The sequence below is a fragment of the Etheostoma cragini genome, chromosome 11 (genome assembly GCF_013103735.1).
Source record: "Etheostoma cragini isolate CJK2018 chromosome 11, CSU_Ecrag_1.0, whole genome shotgun sequence".
Taxonomy (NCBI): domain Eukaryota; kingdom Metazoa; phylum Chordata; class Actinopteri; order Perciformes; family Percidae; genus Etheostoma; species Etheostoma cragini.
In genome coordinates, this window is record NC_048417.1 from 12,528,251 (window position 1) to 12,551,138 (window position 22,888).

A 22,888-nucleotide genomic window follows, 5' to 3' on the forward strand; every position below is an offset into this window, starting at 1 on the left:
CTGTAGAGTCCACAGTCTCTAAATGACCTCAGACTCGATCTAATCCGGCCTGTCTCAAATGCCGCCTTCGCACAAGCCTCCACGCTCTCCATCACTCTGCCGCCTGAACCAGGGCTTTGTCCACCACAGAAAAAACACAGTTACTGAGTTTGTTAACAGCTGCATGTGTGTGTGTGTGTGTGTGTGTGTGTGTGTGTGTGTGTGTGTGTGTGTGTGTAGCGATAGATACTATAAGAGCAGAACTTGTGTGTAGGCTGTAACTACCAGACACCATGTTATCTTGAGATGAAAAATTCCACTCATGAGACAGAACAGAAGTTCACAGTCATTTCACACAATGTTCAGGACTCACGTACAGCATGTAGACTACGTTTCAACTTTTCACAGTATACTGTAAGAAATATAAAAGCCAAGTCACATTATTCAGGAGCATTTTATGATATTTTCCATGCATTAAATCAGTCCAAAAATAACATCTAAGTCATGTAAATTAAATGAAAGGAGGGAAAAACAACATTGCCTGAAACAAACCTGAGACTGAGAACGCTGCTTCTGGTCTACTCTGGTTGGTTTAATACTGTGCTGTGGATTTGCGTGAACACATTCCTCATCCGTTCACTTCTTCTGCAGCGTGGTTGATTGCTTAACTTCTTTGCCTGTTCCATGACACCACCCCACATTTTTTCATCCATGTTTTCATCTGCATGTATCAATGGCAAATCCAAAATGTTCAGGAAACGCTGATGGTGATGACGGTGGTTGACGACAGCATAAATTGCATGGTCTGACACTTGACTTCTGCCACTGGCGGCTGGTTCCCATTGGCCATCAGGGGAGGTAGTGATGGTGGTCTTCCTGCTTTACTTTGACAATAGGAGTTATGCAGGACAGAAGCACAAGGAGCACTCGCATTAGGTAGGTCAGGTATCATGTGAGTGGACATTTCCTATTACAGCAAAACACCAGACAAGATTAAATAAGACAATAAAATATTCTTGCTTGAACATCTAGGTTAAAGAAATAGTTTGACATTTGCCAAGAGTTAGCTAAAAATCGATACCAATCTGATGTTTCTAAACTAAATTTGAAGCTAAATTCCTGCAGCCTGTTAGCTCAGCTTAGCATAACAATTGGAAATGGGGTTTGCCTGACTGCGTCCAATGGTAACAAAGAGGCCTACAAGTAGAGTGCTTATTAAAATAAATAAATGAGCTTAATATTGGTCGTATAGACATTAGAGTGCTTGGTTTCAAGTTTGTTATCTACCTCTCAGCAAGAAAGCAAGTAAGTTTATTTCCCAAAAGTCAAACTATTTCTTTTAGTAGGCTTAGCAACTCAATATAGCATTACTTGTCTTTTTGATTGGTTTAGGTCAGTATTACTGTAACAAAAACATAACACAAATGCTCCATTGTTAGCTTGTAAGATCTAGAAATTTTGTCGTGGTAATTCAGACTGTGAATACCTATTACTGTTCTTACGTTTCCAGCAATAACAACTCAGGTGGGTTAAAACTGTCAGGGTGGCAACCAGAAGAGCCATGCTAGCACAGATGATGAAGTAGGGCAGCCAGGATACATCTTTAACACCAGCAGCAAGTCTTGGTAGCTCATCTAAGAACATGAAACAGATCAGCAGTTAGTCTTTATCAATACAATCTTTATATGTATATATTATTTATATAATTTGACATTTATCTGACATGCATTATTGTCAGAATTTTTCCCCGCCTGGTTTAGAGCTGTAGATTAAGAAAACATGCCAATATACAATTAATACAATTACACATCTTGCATTATATTTTGGCACAGAGGAAGCAAAATCTGCCTACCTGACACTGAGATGTGGATGAAATGACTGATCTGCTGAGACTACCTTTTTAAAACACATTGGCCCAGGCTGCTGTCATTAATAGAAATCTTTGATAGTACTATAGCAAAAGTGTTTTAATTCTTTTTATTTCAACGCAACCAGTAGATGGTGTAAGAGGACATTTATGTTCCTAAAGTAGACGGAGTGCATGTCCTTGCTCAGTGGTATGTGAATCACTCAGACTGCTGCAACAGCTCCCTCCAGTGTGTTCTACCACAAACTGTGTAACAATAAAGTGTTGTGTCTGGGTTTAGTAAATGTAAACTAGGCCTACAATCGAAATTTTACCTCAAATATTTGATATTAGACAACGGAAATGATCAAAACTTAGAGAGAATCATAGCCTTTTGAGACTTTCCTATGTTGCATTTTGCACATAACAGACATATCTATGGATGATCATTACATCCATAAAGGTAAATTTGCCTACTCTTAACAAAGGCACAGTTTGTAAAGTAAATTGGACTTTCCACTGAAGTTATGAAAATGTCAGTTACTTCCTTATTTTCAACATTGAGAACATTTCCACCATCATGCAAATAAGACAAACAAGAGCAAACATGCAAACATTACACTTTGATAGGGGCAGCTTGCTGCAGATCTACTCACCCCTTTCAATATCTAACATGCAGATAGTTTTGGTTTAACTTGCAGATGCTTTGTGTTATCTTCTGCTAGGACTAGACAAATCGACATCTTTAAGTTTCTAGAAACAAAGTCTTGACAACTTCTGGCATCACCATCATTCATTTTTTATAAATTGTTGGACTATGTTCTCTGCATGTGTGTGTGTGTGTGTGTGTGTGTGTGTGTGTGTTTGTGTTCAGCTGAACTACCCCTTGTATTTGAGGTTTTCCCCTACAACAATAATGTTAATGCACTTGTGTATGCATTGTGTGTGGTGTTAGAAACAATCAACCACAGGAAATCAAGATGGCCCACAAAAAGGCTGTTGTGCTCTCTCTCTCTCACTCTCTCTCACCCTCTTTTTTTTAGGCCTGTGTGCACTCAGATGCAGCAGCAGTGAGATCAGTGAGATCAGTGTCTACTGCAGTGTCTGGCAAGCTTAGGGTTGCGACCAAGCACTGATACTTTCCACCTGCTAAGAATTACACAAAATTCATCATGGGAAACTGCACTTCGGGGTAAGTAATCATCCTCTCGATGCACATACAGGGCACTTGAACATGCCACAAAACAAATTTTTCAGCAGCGGATAATTACGTTCTGAAGTTTTCCTGAAAGTGCTGCATACTTTATATACAGAACATTTTACAACAAGTGTGAACAATTTAGTAGGAAATGTTGGCAAAACCATTTAAACAATGTTGCATTTGGCCCCATGCCGAGCAGCTTCTGCATTTACTTCAGTAAGGAAATAGTGCTTGCAGGGTAAGAATAGACTCAGTTCCAGGCAGTGTCAAACATAAAGAATCGACAGTGCAGTACAGTGAATTATAGTGTGCATTTGTGTGCAACAGATACTGAGATATTGACCTAGAAGCATGCAAAGCTCCATAAATTCAAGTGTGTTTTATAAACAGTTGGTTATGGACAGATGTGGGTTGCATGTGTAAAGTGTTTCCTGTTGAAGTGCAGATTGTCATCTGTTAAGCCATCAAGGAAACACTGCTGTGGGATAAAACCTATACCTCTTGAAAAAGCTGTTGCAGAAATGATTTGATGTTTGATATGATGTTTCATGATATTGTATGATGTAAAATGCATTTTATTTATCACACACTAATGGGTTTTATTTTTCTGTTTAATGCTCTGGATGATTGTGTCCTTATTGTGGTATTGTTCTACTGTCAGGATAAAGAAGAAAAGTAAAGGTAAAACTACACGTATAATGGTATTTATAGTATATTTGCAATGTATGGTTTTTAATTATTTTAAAATGTTTGCATTTTATCTCTCAGGGAATTCTGCAACAGATGGAAAAATCAACTCAGATAACAAGGTAGACCTGCCCATATCAACGATGGGTCTATTTTTGTCTGTTTTGTTTGCATACATTTTCATAGTTGTCAGTCCCAGCTTTTCATGGGACCTCAGTGTGTTCCCTGTGCTTTTATGATGGCCCTGTCAGAGGTGTTGACTTGTTAGATTTACATACTGGTGCATATGTTTGTGAGCCCTCTTGTAAAAATGAAACTATTAGGCTGTTTATTTCATCAAGGAAGTCCTCACCACAATCCACATAAATAAAACCTGCTGGTAGCAGCAGTACTGTCTAAAACAAGTATACTTAATGTTGAGAAATGACATCTAACTCTGTGTATTATCTCATAACAGCCCAACGAGGAAGTAACGTATGCCTCGATAGACCACAGCTTCGCCAGAGGATCAAGTAGAACCAGAGCTACAACTGACGATGATTGTGACTATGCTACGGTTCATGTCCCAGCAGCCCTTCAACCTGAAACTGTGTCTGAGTGCTCATCTAAAGACGAATGCGCAGACGATTATGTGCTCATGGGTTGAAGTGAAACAAGAAGTTGATTCTGGCTGATGCAAGATGCAGGAAAGTGTCTGTTAATGTAATCTTGATCTTCAATGAAAAATCTGTGATAAAATGAAGAACAAAACGTTCACAGTAAACAGAAGCTGGTTGTGGAGCCCCCCTCCCAAGATGTTTTGCTTCACTTTTGAGGTGAACTTTAAGGCAGAACACAACTGTGGTGTCCCTTTCTCAAGAAGACAAAGTTGCGTCACATTTGACCTTTACAGAAGGAGCTCAACTTCAGGAGTGGAATTTGTAGTTCTTCAGTCTGGCACGAAGCATCATAACAGTAGCACATTATCTGGAATCAGTTAGTCAGTGAAAACTGGGCCTTCTCACTTACACCTTAATAATTACACCATGACCCGAATGACACTCTTATATTGTAGTATATTTAAATAATTTTGTTGGCATATATATTTATCTGCAGTAAAATGTGTCAACAAAATTGGTGCAATAGGTTTATGTAAATGCTACAAATAGATTTCTGAAACTTTTTTTTCCAGTATCTGGAAGTAGTAGACTAAGTGCAATGAAACTGAATTGTCCCAAATGCATACATAATTTTTTACCCACTCATGTAAGAGATTTTATCAGTTTTGAACATCTCAAAAACTGCTAAACCCGAAGCTTCTGACAAACAATTGTTGGTTACAACATGATGTAAATGACTGAGCTTAAATGTTAAGGCCACTATCTTTTGAATTGTGAATTATTATTTTGGTGTTTTTGTTTTTTAGAAAAAATGGTCTTCAAGATTGGTGTATTGAGTGTTACTCTCAGTTTTCAATGTGTGTGTGTGTGCGCTGTAAAAGTGGGAGATATTTTTATTTAAAAATTAAAGGTTAAAAATTATTATTCTATTGTATTGCTCAACTGCATCACTAAAAACATTTTCAAGAAGTCATGGCAATATCTTTGGTCAAAACTTCAGCGAGGTATTATGCAACATTTCAAAGAGCAAACTGCTCACCAAAAATGGACAAGTGTACAACTAATAGATGCCAAGCGTGGCATGTCCTGTGGACAGCAATGCATTGTCAGTTTCCACTTTTCTCTTCAAATGATCAGTGTAGGTTGATGCCTACAATTTTAATACCACAATGTCTAGACCCTGGCTGTTGATTGGGGGACGGTGGATTTTCTCCCCATCACTTACATTGGAAGCACATAAGGAGGGCATCTCCTTACTATTAAGAGGAACTGATGTAGCAAACATGTTCCAATATACATATTGGCACCTGACAATTGTTTTAACACATACTGTTAGCATTGTTCTTACACAGACTGTGATACAGCGCATAATCATGATGGTGTATAGTCTGAGCTCCACCAGATGGCAGAACAGACGTTTTTTCCTGTTTCCATTTCCCAGTCTCTAGATCAGTTTCTTTAGAAATGGGTTTAAACTCATTACAGTACTGAACCAAAATCTAACCATTTAGTTTAAGTGGTCCAGTGCTGATAATCCTCATAGGGTTGACAAATTTATCAGTTTGCTGCATATCTACAAAGGAAATCATCTTGACATTTGTTCTTTTTCTATATCAGGTCTAACCACAGCAGGAAATTACTGTAATGTGTAGATCACAAACTGCTTTTTACATTTGATCCAAAATCCATTTTAAACAACATCCTGTACTTGTTTACTTGTTCTTGTGTGGGCTGCTATTTTTAATGTTCTTTATAATTTCTTAGAGCTTAGCCACAATGAAACCAGTGTTTTCAGATGTGCGTTTTATTTTAAACAGATACATAATTATACATTAAGACATTACATGGATACTTAACATTATATTGTCCACATCAACTCAAGGCAATTTTACGCCTGTTACTTTGGACTTTCACTGGTTTTATTTAGCAAGAATCTATTAAAAGGTGAGCATCAAAAGTTCTGTAGTCTTGGCGTGCTAAGACCGGTTGAAGGCAGGATTCTTTACCATTCAGCGGTTCTTTGCATTTGTAGTATATTATTAATATTATCCATGACATGTAAAACCAGTGGGCTGCATGTTGTGCATTAAAGCGCCATTGTGTGACACATACATGCCCTGTTCCATCAGTCAAGAGTTTTGTTTTGAGTAGAATTAAACTTAGAGGCTTCCCTGTCTCATCGGAAGTCTTTCATCTCATTCTCTCTCTTTACTATCTCAGCATTTTTCAGTTTCACAGCCTTCAGCCTTCAGAGTGTGATGCATGGTTTTATGTGAACAAATCTGCAGATGAGCAATAGATAGAGTTCACACGTTGAACATAGCTGGCGTAAGGCTCCACTTCCTCCACATCTTCTGTCTGTAAAAACCAGAGAGAACAAAGTGTAACAACGTACCGTATGAGTAAAGCACACAAACCTATAAACTGCAGACATACAGAAAGATTTCCTACCGGTGGAGATTTAGATGGTGAAGTATCCGTCCACTGGCGTTGCCTGGAGAAAGATGAATGACAAAACCAGCTCAGTGATTCAACAAAATAGCTTGCAAGTAGTCACTGTAATTCATTTTTTATCACATGAAACATCTTACTTCAATGTTGTAAGTTTCTTTTGTGCAAATAATAAAAATCCTGCCAAAAGCACAATGATTACAGCAACAGTAAGGACGCACAGCCAAGGAATATAACCTGCAGTGAGAGTGGAGATTAAAGGTTTGTTAAAAATCGGCTGGATGTTAACACAACACATCTCAATCTCTAAACCAACTACCACTATCATTTAAAACACTAAGTCAACATGAATTAAAAAAAAACATAAAATGACTTGAAAAATGTAAACATTTAAAAGTAATGCTTCTGCACTAAACATGTTTTCTCTTATGGTATCCATCCGCAAAAGCCTGACCTTTTTTTAATAGTTTTTTTGGCCTCCAAATCTGTTCCTCTTTCCAGTACGGGTGCTTGATGGCACAGCTCAGGTTTTCTTTATCCATTTCCTCGAGCAGCTCCAGGCGACTTTCTACTGTGAAAAATCTATCTGAGCGATTTTCCACGGACGATGAGTTTCCCGTATGACTCCAGCTGATGCTGGCAGCAGGTTTTCCTCTGTCAGCTTTGCACACTGCCACCATCTTGTTGTCCTTAAACTCTAACCAGGCTGATATACTGGGAGCCACTGAGACAGGGGAGACCAAACAGAAGAAATGAGGCTCACAGAGTACTTCAGCTTGCTGTCGTTCAACAAAATCACTTACACATTGTATTATGGGCTGAAATATGTTAAAACAAACACTGAATTTGAATCATTAGGGCCCAAGTGCCAAAAGTGGAACGGGAATTATTTTTCTTTCTTTCTTTCTTTCTTTCTTTCCTTCTTTCTTTTTCCGGCAAATTAATTGCCTTTTTGAGGGGCTTAATATAGTCAAAAACTCACCAAATATGGCGGTCACATTTACGTATTTTAAGGGTTTTGGGAATAGGCGCACTTGGTACAGATATGTAGCATGGCAGGTCGGACATAAAACTCCATCGGAGCCAAACCCTAAACTCAACAGGAAGTATGCCATTTTGAATTGAATGTTCTAAATTAGTGCGATTTTGGCCATTTCCACATGTCGTACTTTAACAAAGTCCTCCTAAAGATTTCATCCGATCGACTTCAAATCTGGTCTGTGCCATCTTAAGACGTTAACGATGAAAAGTTATTAAAAGAAAAACTTTTCGTGATAGGGCATGGCCGTGACCGGGCGGCCATTTCGTGCTCTTACCTTTAAAAAAGGAAGTGGGTGTAACTGGAGTGTAAATTGTCCAATTGGCTCAAAACTTTTAACGATTCATCAAAGTCCGACCCTCACAACATATACACGCCGATATTGGCTCAAAATTAGAACGCCCCCTGGTGGCAACGGGAAGTAAGCCTAAAAGACTACACTCTAACAAACTCCTCCTAGAGATTTCATCATATCGACTTCAACACCTTAACGATGAAAAGCTAATCAAAGAAAAACTTTTCGTGAAACAGTGTGGGTGTTACATGGCGGCCATTTTGAGTGCAGTGAACTGCAGTGTTCGTTGTCATATCTGCTTGAAATTTCCCACAATCAACAAGAGTCCAGGACTGAGGATATATACAGGCCAATATTGACTTTTGGAGGTAGCGCCACCAACTGGCAAAATGAAATCAGCTTTATATGACAAACATCATCCCCCTATACTTTAACCACGCCCCCTTACGTAACATCTGAACAGTTTAACGTAGAGTCTTGTGTGAGGTGTCATTGAATTCAGCAGGGAGTTGCTTCTTCATTGGTGAATTTGTAGTGTCTGAGTGCTGCATAAATGCACGGTTGCAAGGAGCAGCATCCGCCAGTAACCCCGACACGCGCATGTTAGCGAGGGCCCGTCCAACGCTGCTTGCAGCTTCAAGCCCACATACGGACAAAAAGTATGATGGTGGACTTGTAGCTGGAGAGGTGCCAGTTCACCTCATGGGCACTGCTCAAGGCGCCTTTCCGTGAGCAGCCTCGAGCTCTGACATCTCTCCATTAGTGCATGTATAGGTAATGAACATGTGTGTGTAATTCAGGCCTGCGGGTAATGTGTGTAATAACAACAGAGTGTAAATTGTAATTTCCCCTCGTGGGACTAAAAAAGAATACCTTATTATTATTGCATTGAAAAACTGAATGGATAGTTTGAAATTGAATTTGTTCGTTTGGAACTGAAATCCAACAAAAAATATGACCATCAATGAAAATTCAACTCTCTATTCAGTATATTTTCACATTCAGTTCTCACAATTCAAATTCAGTTCACAAAATTTAATTTACAAGTTACTATGACAGACATCTGGGTACTTGAAGGATGAAGTAAGGAAACTATAACGTTACGTGACGTTATAGCATTCATAACGGTAAACGTCTTTTTCTTGTGTTTGCTGTCTTTTAACAGGGACTAAGGAACAAACGGAGGCGATAATTGAGGATGGAAGCCACAGCAGCAAGTTGGCCCTGGTTTCTCAAAATGGTTGAGGCATTAGGACCCGATCCAAGGGGACAAACCAGGGCCAGGCGCTGCACTTGCTTCACCAGAAGGGAGAGATGAGGAAGAGAGGGAAAGCAAAAGAAAAGAGAGCATGGAGACAGAGGCCAAAGAGAGGTTGAATAGATTTGCTACATTAGATGTTGGCGTTAGGAATAAAATTCATTAAATTAACTGCTTGGTCTGTGTCTTCAAGTTTTAAGGTGTGTAAATAATAAACTGTTGTTCAATGTCTATTTTCCCATCAAATCACGAACTGGTCACAGGAAACTTCTAACTGAATAATTATATTCAGATGCTACCTGTTTTAATAACTTGTGGATATACAAGCTCTAAAAAGACTAACAATATGTGTATCTTCATTATAACATTTATTCAAACATTACCATATACTGTACACACAAGTATATTCAACATTAAGCGGTAATCAGACTCAGCTGCCCATGATGGTGTTGCTTCCAGACTGCAGACAGAAGGAGAAGGCTTTAGGTTAGTTCTCCAACATGTCCTTATAAGATTTAAATTGTATCACAAGAAAATTTAAGCATTCTGTAACATGAAGGGACTTTATGTAACTGTAGTTTCTTCATCATAGTCTTAACTGAACTTAAACTTAACTGTTGACCACTGAACACACTAACACCTACCTTTACTGTGTTAGTGGGTGTTTGTCAACGGTGTCATTATGACTTTATGTGTTGGTTGAAGCTTGTGTGTCTACAGTACTATTTAATCTTTCTCACATGCAATTGGCTGCATATCATGTGGTAGCTCATTATCTTGTTGCGGTTATCTTGTAGTTGCTGTTCATATTTTGCACTGCATTTGTTTGAAAGCTAGAAGCTACTGTGCAATGAGCCAATGTTACATGTATATGCAGTAAACTACAAGCTATGTAAACTGTTAGCTACTATAAGCTTAATGTAATTGGATTAATTAATGCAATTCTCCTTACCAGCAATTGTTATGACAACTACAAATGTGAACTCTCACGAGGCTTTAATTCATTAACAAGGGATAAATAAGAGATGACAAATACTGCTTACATCATAGCCTATTGGTGTTGTTAATGTTAGCTACCTACCATTGCACGTTGCGGTCTAAGTTGCTGACAATAGATTCTCCTCCTGCAAGCAGACTGACTCTGATTCACCTTCTCCATCTCAACAAAAAAGTTGAACAGCACAGTTCACAGTTCCACAACCAATTCATCCAGTGTTTTAAAATGCAGCGTGCACAAATGAGGTGCACTTGCTAGCCTGTTGCATTTACGTGTTCTCCAAATGCAACAGAGGAGCCTGGCCTAGCCTCTGAAGGACCTGACCTTAAGGACCATAGGCAGTTAAAGAAGGATAGGACCAGTCCTACCAAAGCAGGATCCTTGACTTTGAGAAACGTTGTCTATCCTGTCTATGTGCCTATCTATTGATCTGGGCTCTATTGATCGTCCTGCATTCTTCAAGTACCCGGATGTCTGTCACAGTAACTTGAAATGGAATTTTGTGAACTAAATTTGAATAATGATAACTGAATATGAAGATATATAGTTTAATTTTCATTGATGATCATATTTTATTGAAATTCAGTTCCAAACGAATAAATTCAATTTCAAACTCTACTATTCAGATTCAGTTTTTCAATGCAATGATTCAAATTAAACAATACAATTTCAAATTATGTGTGTTTTTCAATGCAATTGTTCGAGTTTATCCATTCAAATTCAAATATAAAATATTCAAATTCAGTTTCTGTTGGCACATATTTCAGCCCATATTGTAGTGACTAACCATGCAAGTACATTTACTGACCTATATTTTATATTGACTATAAAATAAAACTAGTTATCAGCCAGTGCATTAATCAGAGTACAGGGACATTGTGTAGAGAGGGAAATTGTTTTGGGGGGGTTTTCAAACGTTACTTTTTCAGAGCAACAGCAAAAAAGGAAATTCCATCAGCCTGTTGCCCCAATTTGCAGTGGAAAAAGGTTAAGTAGCCTAATAAATATTTCAAAATCTATGCAAGTTAAACAAAAATTGCTGTCCTATAAAAGGTTGTGTGAGTGAACCGAGCCTTTAATAAATTAACCTTATTTATTACCTTGAAATCATCTATCTTTGTGAGGAGAAAATTCCTACCTGTGATATCCACGTTGATGACATAATTGTCGTTTCCTCCTGTGTAAACAGAGTCACACTTGTAGACCCCCACGTCGTTATCGGAAAACTTAGGGATGTGCAGGTATGACTGAGCGCTGGATGTGTTCTGGAGTGACTTTCCATCTTTGCAGAGGTCATCACTTCGGCCTTCATAACTATACCCTATATTACATTGTTTGTTTTTTAATGTTATAGTCCAGGTAACAAACATCATTTCGTTCCATGTTTTATTGCTGCATTTCAGGTTAACTTCACTCCCCAGGTTGAAAGTTAAATTTCTGGTAACTGGAAAAAAAGAATGGAAGGAAGAAAAGTTTTGAATGCACATAATGGTGTAATGATTGTGCTGATGACATAGTTTGGGTTTATTATTATACATACATAACAATATACACAGTACGCATTTCCTAATACAGTCTACGTAAGGATCCTAAAAGGATCAATAAATAGAAGTCTAAGTCTAACAATGCAAGACAAACAAAATCAAAACATGTTTTTATTTATTTTGTTTTTTGAGAGCTACTGAAGATCAATTACTTTTTCAAAGTGGTTAAACATTTGGTAAAGCTTCTTGATATTTCTTAATAACATTTATAAAAAAAAACTAACAAATTGTGACTAACCCTTTCTTCTCTAGAATTAACTTCTTTCAACATGTTTTCAACTCTTTCAAGTCATTTTAACTAAAAGAATGCTTTTGAAATCTGGATTAATAAGGAAAGGAATGATAAAAATGTACAGTATATTGTCATGATTTATTAGTCTTACTTTGTAGTCTTAGTCTTATTTATTATGTTTCTCATACAGCGAAATAGCTGGATAGAAAAAGGGTGAAAAGAGTTTACCAAAATTTTTAGGAGAAGAAGTGCTGGAGTTCACAGAGGTACTTTGATTAGTTCCTGAGAGAACTGGAGGTGGATGTGAGGAACAAGTTAGAAAGCAGCTGTTAGTGATTCAGTCAAACGTGTTCAATCAGCAGAGCAACAATCAAAGTGTATATCTGTTATTGGTTATTTAGATAGTGTAGGTGTGAAGGGATTAAAAAGTGGTCTGACGTGACCAGGGCTAAATCACAGACACACCACAAGTATTTACTGTCTTCAGCTTTTGTAAAACAGAAAATGAAGCTGGGGGAAGGAAAACCTGAACATATAAAAAAAGGCAAATGATCATGATCATGATCTCATCATGGCTGGGACTCATGGTGGATCATGATCTCCACCATTTGCCTGTCTACACCGTAGAATAAGTTAGTACAGTTAGTATTGATTCACAGAGAAATTAATTGGAAATTTCCGTGTTCAATGATTGACATTACTGCGGAGTGTTATGGGGGTCTGAGACTTGTTTACGTCTGACAGGTGTAAGCAAAACAGCATGCTTGAGTTGGGATGTCAAACCACAGATCTCAAACAGATGGGTTTCCTCCACCTTTCAAAGACCACACAGCGGAGAAAAGCTGCCTCAGAGCGTTTCTCTGATCTGAAATCATGCTTTCCACGGAAGAAGTGGCAGTGCTGCTCGTTCATTCAGAAAATATGTGGCAAACGTTTCATACATCTGTTACGGAAGATTTTCCTCCGTTATCAACTTCTGCATTACCCCACCTCCGGGCATGTTCCACTGACTGCCTACACTAAATCACACCACAGACAATGTACTCTAACAGAAATCTCATTCTCATGCAATCTCATTGTATATGTACATACAACATATTTACATAATTATAAAGTACCAAAAATGATACATTCCCACAGTAAACAAAATCTCTATAATTTGTTGTTGTAGTGACATATACAATGTTGCTCAGTATATATAAGACAAGACCTTACAAATTCTTCTTCGTGGAGGTACAACTCTAAAAAAAAAAAAGCATGTCTATATCTTTAAGCTGTAACTGTAAGTGCTTAAACCAAATGCAAGTAAAATGTCTTAATGTTCAAACCTGGATCCTGGCTCCATGCTTCAGACAACGAGAATATAACCACGGCACAAATCACCATATCCCTCATCTCTAGTTGTCTTCGGGATCCGCTGTTAACTGTCAACCTCAGAGCCTCTCACGCCAGTAAGAAACACATCAGGTCCAAATTGTGCAGTTTAACCTAGGCTATCACACATTTGCCCTAATTTGTGAATTTCCCGTTCCCTACTTAAGCCCAATAAGCCCAGGGTTTGATTAAAGCAGGTTCTACACCCTATCCAGACAAACTGATCATCCTTGACACACCTCATAATAAAGAAATATAAAGGACATGTGACTAACTAATCCCTCCCTCCTTCTTTCTCTTCCCCTCTCTCCAAACTGCTTTCCACCCAAAGTATCTGCATTTTTCTCCCACGCAGGATGACATCTGACAATACAAGAAGACACCAGTTTCCTTTCACATGATCAACCTCAAAGCAGTATATGTGTGTATGTGTGTGTGTGTGTGTGTGTGTGTGTGTGTGTGTGTGTGAACACTCCAAGCTATACAAAATTATAAAGCAGATCCGTTAGGCACAGTCACAGTATGTATTTGTATTGTATTATTAATAAAGCCTTGGCCCAACATGGCTTTGACTGCCTTACTTTATATGAATACATAAGCAAAACTAATACAATGTAATTCAACAGCCCTGCAATAAAGCCTACCTTGTCAGCATGTAACATGTGAAACATCCAGGTTTTGTTCGAACTACAAAAAAGTCCTTCACATTTTGAAGGCTGTAGTTGGTGGTGCTGTTTGACGTATTGCATCATACTGAGAGGTTTTTCCAATATCTAGTCAATTTGGACAAAATAACGCCTCTAGCATATGGCACATAAAATGTAACCGCAGCACAAACTATACAGACCCCAAAGTTAAAGTTGACTCAACACTTTTCTAAACAAATGTTTAATCAAAACACAAACATCCTAACCTCCCTGAAAGTATATATGTTTTAGATAATAAACTGGTCACTAAGTTTTGAGTTATTATGGAGAAGAAATATTTCTTGCTGAGTAAGTGTGATTGGTTGTGGTCTCATATCTGCTGGTGTAAGAACATCATGGTACACAAGGGTTAGCCCATGCAGAGTTGCTTACATGTGCTGTTTATGGAGGATTAATGCGGATGTTGGTGTTACTACATACTCCATCCCCAGTTTGCAGATCAGAGATTAACTGACAACAATGCATTATTCCGTGTATCTGGTTATGATCTGCAAGCTCTATGCGAAATTTGTGGTTCATGAGTACATCTTGCAATGAGACATCCTGATATTAACTGCTTCATATCAGAGCAGAAAGGGCGGAGGAAAGGTTCGTAAAATCTTCTGGTTAAACACTGATATGAATCAACCCCCAAAGCTAGAACAGTCTGACTTATTTGCATATCCTCATAAAATCTGAAGCAGTTAAATAGGAGGAATTCAAAAAGACAAAAATTTAAGGTAGTAATGTTTGCAGTAATACTTGCTTTTACCAGGCACAAGGCCGTTCTCCTTTTTCTAAGCTCTATTATTAGACAGTGTTTATTTAACAAACCACATATAGCAGAAGCTCGGCTGACTGTGAGCTGGCATACTTGGCACTAAAACTAAACTCAAAGCTTTTCCACAGAATTGCAAAACTTTCCAGCTATGAAGTAATGTTGCTTTGCTCAGCTGTGTTCCTCAAATACAACAGAGCTTAAAACACAAAAACAAACAAAGAATCTTAAAAAGTTTATAGATTAGGAACTTTGAGGATTACAATACTCTCTGTTCCATTTTGTGTGCGTGCATGCATGCGTGTGTGTGTGTGTGTGTGTGTGTGTGTGTGTGTGTGTGTGTGTGTCTGTGTGTCTGTGTGCACTGTTTCCCTTTGATAACACAGACTTCCTGTTTATGTCAAAATCAACCTTTTTGCTACCCAAAAATTTGATCTGAAGGGTAAAGACAAAACTGAGATGTATGAAGGAAAAACAAGAAACATGTCCTCTGAAAATGAATAATGGGCACAAACAAACACTGATGCACATTTGTAGGCCTACCTACTGTAGAAATGGATTAGGCCTAGCTATAGTAAGAAGTAACACTGTGAAAAAAAGTCAAATAACTGTAATTTTACTATTAAAAGACAGTGTAGCCATTCAAACAGCTGATTTCTTTTTACATAACCAAATAAACACACTACCACATTCTACAACCTGATCTAAGTGCCAGAACTAATGGATGCCAATTTTTGCCAGTAAAAGAAATGAAAATCCAAGCAATCCATGCTAGAAATGCGACCTTGGCATAGAAGGTGCTTGTTACTGAAACAATGTCATGATTTCGACTTTTTCCTCTGATAATTATAACTTTTTATCTCATCATTTTAAATGTGTAACTCCTAATTTTAAATTTATATCTCTTAATTATAACTTTCAATCTCATTATTTTGACTTTTAACCTCATCATTTCAATTTAACTACCGCATTTGACTTTCATTTGACAAAGAACCACATCTAACGCAGTTCCCCATCATTTTAGAGCCATTGCTCCAGCAACTGTCAGCCGTTTTGCAGTTTTGAAAATGAAACAACCCCTCCCACTTTCAAACGCTCAGTTTACCGTCTCTATGGTTACATTGCTAAATACTGTAACGTTCATGGTCGTCGTTGCATTGGGGAGACATTAGAGAGAGAAAAAACACTGGTTTTAATTGAAAAAAGAAAATGAGTATGTCTGTGACTTGCGCAATTCCTAAGAAAAATGATACTAATAAAGTTATTAGGCGGCAACGGGCTTATGACCACTTGTACGGTAAGTAAACGTAACTAACTAGGTAGCTAGCTAACGTTAAACCCCAGCTGGCGCAGGCTAGCTAACTAGCTACCATTTGAAAACGTGCTAGCTAACGTTAGGCTGACTCATTTGGTTGACATTACATGAACTGTTTTGCTACAGATCCAGTTTACACAGTGTCATCGGAGGCAGACCATGCCAGGTCCACACTCAAAGCCTATGCATCTAACGACCGAATCGTAAGACGTTTGTACTGAAATATTGAACTGTGTATCATTAAATGTAACGTTATTTATTTTCTTTTACACAATGAACACTGAGCTCAACTCCTAATTCACCTACTTTCTGTTTTGCTACCTCTGCTCTACTATGACTCATGGCCAATATTGTTTCTCAGTTGTTACTGTTTACACATGAGGAGAAAAAAAGGCCTAAATGGGAAATGATCTCACATACTGTATTTCTCCCTGCCTTTATCAGAGGAAAGTACCTGAGTTTGGGTCTATGTTCAGTAACCTGTTCCACCACCCACGGTATACTGTCCAACTGGACCCTGCAGACCCAGTACCGGCCTTTATTGATCGTCGCTGGCGAGGCCACACAGAACAGCGCAGAGAGGCACTGCAGCAGCTGGCTGGGTAACACCAACAGACACCATTTAGTTGAGCAGCAACAGCAGCTACTGACTTATTCATTATCATTACAAATATAAAATGTGTCCCTTGGTATTATCTTCTTGACAGAGTTATTCCAAATGCTCAGTCATGGCAGAAAAGTGAGGAGGGCCATGTGACCGGAGCTGATCGCTGGAAATACTTTAAACGGTTTGATCAGCCTGCTTGCATACTGAATCTTTGAATACAGTGGATAACAATCATTCTTGCTCAGTTGTGCATCACTTACACAATCTGATATTATGACCACCGTTAACTAAAGATAACTGCCAAAGTTCCAACATTAAATACTGACATAGTTCCATTTTGTTTCCTTTAGCCCTCTGATTCCTTTTGCACAGCAGGTTCCCCCAGATGTGATTTTTGCGTTGCCAAAGTAAGTCCAACGGTTTCTCACGCTTCTTATTTTGGCATTTCTGTTGTGTCCTTTTGCTGGTAGAGGGTACATCCTCCTTTCCATACTTTTTGTCTTATCAGACAAGACTTTGTATTTACTTGTGGAACAAATGCTGACCATCAGCCCACCCACTTCACTGTGGGGGTCCAGACAGACTACAGGGAAAGTGAAACACAGACCGACCCGTACAGCCCTGAGTATGTGGTACAACATGGAACAACTCCCGCAGAGCTCCTGCAACTTGCAGCTTTGACTTGGGGTACATCAACTGTTGAGATCTTCATTACATAGACTATAATGACCTTTTGTTCAAAACATACATGCAGCCTTATGCTCTCCATTCCCCTTAGGTCATGGTCTACCTGCAGGCCTGGCAGAAGTGGAAATGATAGAGCGGGCACGTGCCAAACGAGCTTGGGAGGCCACCCTTCCTCCATTGAATGACCTTAGTCAACTGGACAAAAGGAGACGTATAATGGAGGAGATGGAGGTCAAAGAGTGGGCTTTCAGAGAAGGAGAAATCGAGAAGTGAGTGACGCTGCGCCACAATTTTTTTTTTGTTATCACTATCTGATGAAGACAAGATAAGACAAATAGAGAGGTAACTACAGCACTACAATTACCACTACAGCAAACCATAAAATCCCCAAACTTATGTAGCACAGTGAATTACTGTCTCTTTGTTACTACCACTGGGAGTTGGAAATTTGCTGACACATGAGTTTGAACAAAGTTCTTCCGTTTTAACAGTTTCTCTTATCACAATGCCACACACAAAGTACTGTGGCTGGGACTGTTAATCTAAGAATTTATTAAGCGCTCTTGTTGAACCCTCCTTCCCCTTGTTGTTCCTGCTCTCTGTACAATGCAACTTCTGCCCTTCTGCAATGCTCTCCCTTTCTGTGGGTCCTGGCCAGGTTGCAAAAGGCCCGTCTTGCTGTGCTGAAGGACCTCTTGAGGCAGAGAGATGAGGTCCAGAAAGAAGTCACAAACGAGAGACTGAACCAGATATATTCTAAGCACCAAAAGGACAAAGAGACCAAGCTGAACAAGATTCACAATGACTACAGCAGGTGTAAGACAACCACTGCCTCTTCTCTGAGATAATATCCAGATCATAAATGTATTATGCAAGGCTTTGTTTAATTCCTTGTCATTTATCTCCTTTTTCATTGTTGTATTGTGGGCAGCACTGAGAAAACTTGAAGCTAAGAGGAGAAACGTGGAGGGGAAGCTAGAGCAACTTGGCATTGTCAGAAAATATAAAGATTTTCAGACATATCACCCTCGGAGCCGCAGGGAGACATTCACCAACAGGAACACCCACAACAATGAGTTTAAAAGCCACTACTTAGACACATATGAAGGTCTGAATCTAAATGTTTATGGACAAGTAGAATTAAGTGGATAATCTCCATACTAGCATTAAAGATTACATTTAGGAGATAACTTTTAACTAGTTTTTCATCATCATAGGTTTGCTACAGCTAGAGGCAGGACTCTCTGCCTCAGTCAAGCGATGGGAGAAAAGACCTAAACCTAAAGTCAACATCATCAAGAATGTGACCAAGCACCCTACGAGCAGAGAGGTAGAACTGATGAAGAAATATAAGGTAAAGCAGAAATCAAGCATATCACTTAAGTTCTAGATACACATGAATTTACAAGTGTGGTTCCGCAGGCCCTGAGAGAGGAGGAGAAGGAGCAAGTGTCCAAGAAGTCTTCACGTTTTCTTGTCAAGAAGGAGAAGCCTGTTCCTCGTCCTGTCACTCCCAGAGTTGGGGAGCCTCCAGAGGTCAGCTAACATCTCTGAGTGTAATTGACGCAGACGTTGTTCATCCTAAACGTTCAATTTTGTTGATGTTAATTCATTTATACGTCCCTCATTAGGGGGATGAGGAGATAGAGCTCGCAGTCATCAACTTGCAGAAACTACTGAGAGGAAGGAGTATCCAATATGAGGTCTGAACCTGTTTGTATGCACGTGTGTGCGTGCTTACCTGCATGTTTGACTTTTATATGCCTGATGTGCCTACAGAAATGTTTGTATGTTTCAAACTGTAAGGGCATCTTTATTCATGTCTATCTGTGCTGTCTTCTGAAAGATGTTTAAGGGCAAGAAGAACCATCTGGATCTTATTCAGGAACTAAGGACCGTCCACGCCCTGCAGAGGGAGGAGCAAGAGCTACAAAAAGTTGATGAAGGGCTCGTGATGACCCTTAAAAAACAGAGAGATGCACATAGACGCAAGGTGAAACATACAGACACATTTGCATACAGAAGATAACAAACTCCATAAACAATCTCATTACGCCTTTTCTCTCCCCTCCCAGGCTGCTCAAGATGAGGCATCTCAGGCCAAAGTGGTTGGGGCAGAGCTTGAACGCCTGTTTTACGCCTTGTCCAAGGAGCTGATTCATCTCCAGGAAGAGCGCAGGATCCATGCCTTTACACTACTGGCTGAGAGAGACCGTCGCCTACGAGAGGCGGAGGAGAGTGGGAGGAGACAGGTGGAGGACCGCAGACGCAGAGAAGAAGATGAGATCTTCAGACAAGTGTGTAGATTCATTCATTCAGTCATTTTTTAGCCATAGTAATAAGAATAATGTGTGTGGGTGGGTGGGTGTGTTACATATTTTAATGCATGTTGTGTATCCTTAATGCCTCACAGGTGGTGCAGGTAAACCAGGAAACTGTGGATTTGTATTTGGAGGACATCATCCTAGAGACCTTGGAGCAGACAGCTGACCAGCAGGCCAGAGAGGAGATCCACAGGCGAGCGAAGGAGGTCAACGACATTGCTTATGCCATGGAAGAAAGGTAATGGATTCCTCAGCATGTCTGCTAATGTTTTGTATTTAGAAATGTAAACGATAATAACCAAAAAGAATCGTTTTTTGATGTGTGAGTAGCCAGAGCAGTCTTCAGTCGGAAGAGATTGTGTCAGAGTTGGTGTACAGTTTCCTTATCCCGGAGGTCCAGAAGATCACTGTCAGACAAAGAGGTCTGGGAGATTTTTATTTTTCACAAAAAAATCAAAATCTAAATGATATTATGATTATAAGTAAACAGTATTTGTATCAACAATTAGAAATGGGTAGAAAAGGAACCACACTTGTTGAAAGTAAGAGATCATTTATCTCTTACTTTTAGGACCCTTTCTCTTTATTAAAACAAACACATGAAAATGGAATGATACAGTTAAAGGTCAGATGCTTTGCTCACGGGTCTAACCTCACTGTTTCTCTCTTCCAGTGCTCCAGAGGCAGCATAGACACTTAAAGGCAGCTCGGAGTATCATTCACGGAACTGCAGAACCTTCTGGGATACTTCCTAGTACTCTGGAGGCCCCACGGTTGACCTGTCCCTCTGAAAGAGCCTCCGACCGAGTCCTCGAGATGATAAGCCATGTGGAGCAGGAGAAGGGGAAAGAAACGGAGCAGCACCACCTTCAAACTGAGTAAAGAGAAGACTAAAAAAAAAAAAGTACTGAGACGCAGTCTAATGTCTAAATTTGTTCATATCATTAAAGTAGTACTTAAGTCTTAATTCATTTCCATAATCATCATTGTAAGTTTAGGGCTCAATTGTAGCCTTTTGATTACTACTTATTACTACATATCTAGAATTTACAGTATAGTCCCACCATTTCTGACAGGATCAAGTACAAGCTCCGTTTCGATCTAGGCAGTTGGGCTGCTGTGGGGGTATGGAGGATTCCGGGTTCCCTGATTAAGCACTTGTCGTTTTAAGTTGACAGAGAGTGACTTCATAGATATCTGAGGATGTTTTAGGGAAGCATTTTACAGAGGGATTTATTCATTTGGTGAATTATTTACTGAGAAGAAAATGTGCTTTAAAAAGGCATAGAAAGTTCTTAAGTTATTACAATCTGAGGTCAGTTACATTCTTTTATGATCCTATACTTTGATTTAACCATGACAACTAACGTATGTCCATCAACATGAAAGCCTTATAGAGTGATTGGTGAGGGCAGAAAGACTCCTAACCATAAACTCTATATTATACAGTCGATGCTCCAAACCAAACATCCAATGGTGTTGTAAATGGTAGTGAGTTCCTATCAACTTGTGGTATTAACTGCCTAGGGGGCGCATCTTTTGCTCAGGCCTGTCTAGATGTCCCACCAGGCAGGCACCTTCAGCAACAGCTCAGCACCGGTTTAAGAAATAGAAATGAATATGACATAATCACAATCAGCTTTATTTGCCATGTATGAGGATACATACAAGGAATTTTGCTTTGGATTGTATTGCTCACAATGTGCTTCCTCATAAAAAACCAACAACTTATCCAAAGAAAAACTAATGTGTGACTGTACAGAAGTTACTAAATGTGTGCACTAAATAGAAACCAATGTACTGCCAACAACACAAAATAAACTTGGTATAACATATGAAACAGAAGCTGTAGTGTACCTGTTTGCTAATGTGCATGATGTTCAGAATGTGCAATGTACATAAGGTCAAACTCTATGAGGAGAAAATTAACTATTAAACACGTGTATAAAGACAGAAGGCATGTACTACTATGTGTGTTACAATTACGGTAAATCAGATGTGGGTAGCAAAGGGACAGTTGCCTATATTACTACATACTTTACTACTACTACTACTACTACTACTACTTTTATATACTCACATAGAAGCCCATACCATATAGAAAAATTTTAGAGTGACATTAAATAAAGAATTTGAAGTCATCTGACAACAGAACTTTGGAGAAATTCAGCTCTAACACATCTGTTACATATCTGTTTTCTCTTATTAAATATTGTCCTTAAAAGGTTTGCCGAACATGTCAACACATTTAAATAACATTTAGACGCATATCATTTTCAAACAAGTTTAGTCCATGAACGTAACGTAGAGGCACGCAATGCCCCAGCCTCGGTATCGAGCCCGACCCGCGGGCTGCAGCCAGGGAGGCGCTGTACTTGGAGCGACTAGCCCTGTATCAAACAACAAACACCCGGCCAACAGGAGGAGCTTACTACGAGATACTCCTTCTCACCTGTCGAGTGTGTAAATCCACCGGCAGTGAAGCTCTGCTAGGTGAAACCCCGTGGACTACAGATAGCTGTTGGACATCTGAAATCACCAACTCAGTGGAATGATCTCGATCACTGTTTGATTAAAACTCGACTTTTCGCCAGGCTAAAGAGAGGTAGGAAACTATTTTACGCGTTTGTTTATTAACACTATTGCACATATGTATTCGCTGCACGTCAAGTCGAATGCATGTCGGTAGTCGGTAGAGATGCGTTGCCCAAACTAATGTTTTTGTGTGTATCGATAGCCTACATGTTTCTAAGGCGCTCAATCACACGGATGTGTGAACGAAAGTTACTCGTTGGTTGTGCACAGTGTGAAGGCGTGGTAAGATTAAGATATATAGGCCTGTACATAGACCTATATATAGCCTACACATTATGACTTTGGTTTCGGAATAATGTCATAAATGACTTGAAGTAGGCTATACAGGATTAAGGATTTATATGACCTGTTTATTAACACTGAAAATACAAGCCTTGGTACCGTACCTTGGAGA

The 22,888-nt window shown here is 39.1% G+C and overlaps 2 protein-coding genes and 2 long non-coding RNA genes across 8 annotated transcripts; 1 reads left to right on the forward strand and 3 right to left on the reverse strand.

Annotated features, from left to right (window-relative positions):
• Window positions 1–802: 802 nt before the first annotated feature.
• On the reverse strand, window positions 803–1,918 carry LOC117952960. The gene is made up of 5 exons (XR_004658546.1): window positions 1,832–1,918; window positions 1,703–1,741; window positions 1,482–1,613; window positions 1,351–1,381; window positions 803–946 (listed from the first exon to the last, which is right to left on the reverse strand). It is a non-coding gene; the product is annotated as an uncharacterized LOC117952960 (long non-coding RNA).
• Window positions 1,919–6,098: 4,180 nt separating this feature from the next.
• Window positions 6,099–13,863, reverse strand: si:ch211-214p13.9 (cell surface glycoprotein CD200 receptor 1). Of its 5 annotated transcripts, none has more exons than XM_034885691.1 (7): window positions 13,457–13,863; window positions 12,357–12,419; window positions 11,487–11,796; window positions 7,218–7,483; window positions 6,904–7,000; window positions 6,764–6,806; window positions 6,099–6,670 (listed from the first exon to the last, which is right to left on the reverse strand). In XM_034885691.1, the coding sequence occupies exons 1-7, from the start codon at window positions 13,521–13,523 to the stop codon at window positions 6,581–6,583; spliced, it is 936 nt and encodes a 311-aa protein (XP_034741582.1). In that variant the 5' UTR covers window positions 13,524–13,863; the 3' UTR covers window positions 6,099–6,580. The 5 variants fall into 5 exon arrangements, with proteins under 5 accessions (XP_034741582.1, XP_034741583.1, XP_034741581.1 ...); XM_034885692.1 differs by having other exon boundaries at window positions 7,218–7,487; window positions 11,491–11,798; window positions 12,365–12,419; window positions 13,457–13,861; XM_034885690.1 differs by having other exon boundaries at window positions 7,218–7,487; window positions 11,491–11,796; window positions 13,457–13,860.
• Window positions 9,714–10,585, reverse strand: LOC117952998. Its single transcript, XR_004658550.1, has 2 exons — window positions 10,437–10,585; window positions 9,714–9,815 (listed from the first exon to the last, which is right to left on the reverse strand). It is a non-coding gene; the product is annotated as an uncharacterized LOC117952998 (long non-coding RNA).
• A 2,139-nt stretch (window positions 13,864–16,002) lies between the features above and the next one.
• cfap91 (cilia and flagella associated protein 91) lies at window positions 16,003–21,741 on the forward strand. Its single transcript, XM_034885765.1, has 17 exons — window positions 16,003–16,263; window positions 16,408–16,484; window positions 16,726–16,883; window positions 16,989–17,069; window positions 17,239–17,295; window positions 17,397–17,575; window positions 17,667–17,844; window positions 18,234–18,391; window positions 18,507–18,683; window positions 18,793–18,929; window positions 18,998–19,111; window positions 19,207–19,278; window positions 19,422–19,568; window positions 19,651–19,872; window positions 19,989–20,137; window positions 20,230–20,321; window positions 20,573–21,741. The coding sequence occupies exons 1-17, from the start codon at window positions 16,176–16,178 to the stop codon at window positions 20,779–20,781; spliced, it is 2,295 nt and encodes a 764-aa protein (XP_034741656.1). The 5' UTR covers window positions 16,003–16,175; the 3' UTR covers window positions 20,782–21,741.
• The last annotated feature ends 1,147 nt before the right edge of the window (window positions 21,742–22,888 follow it).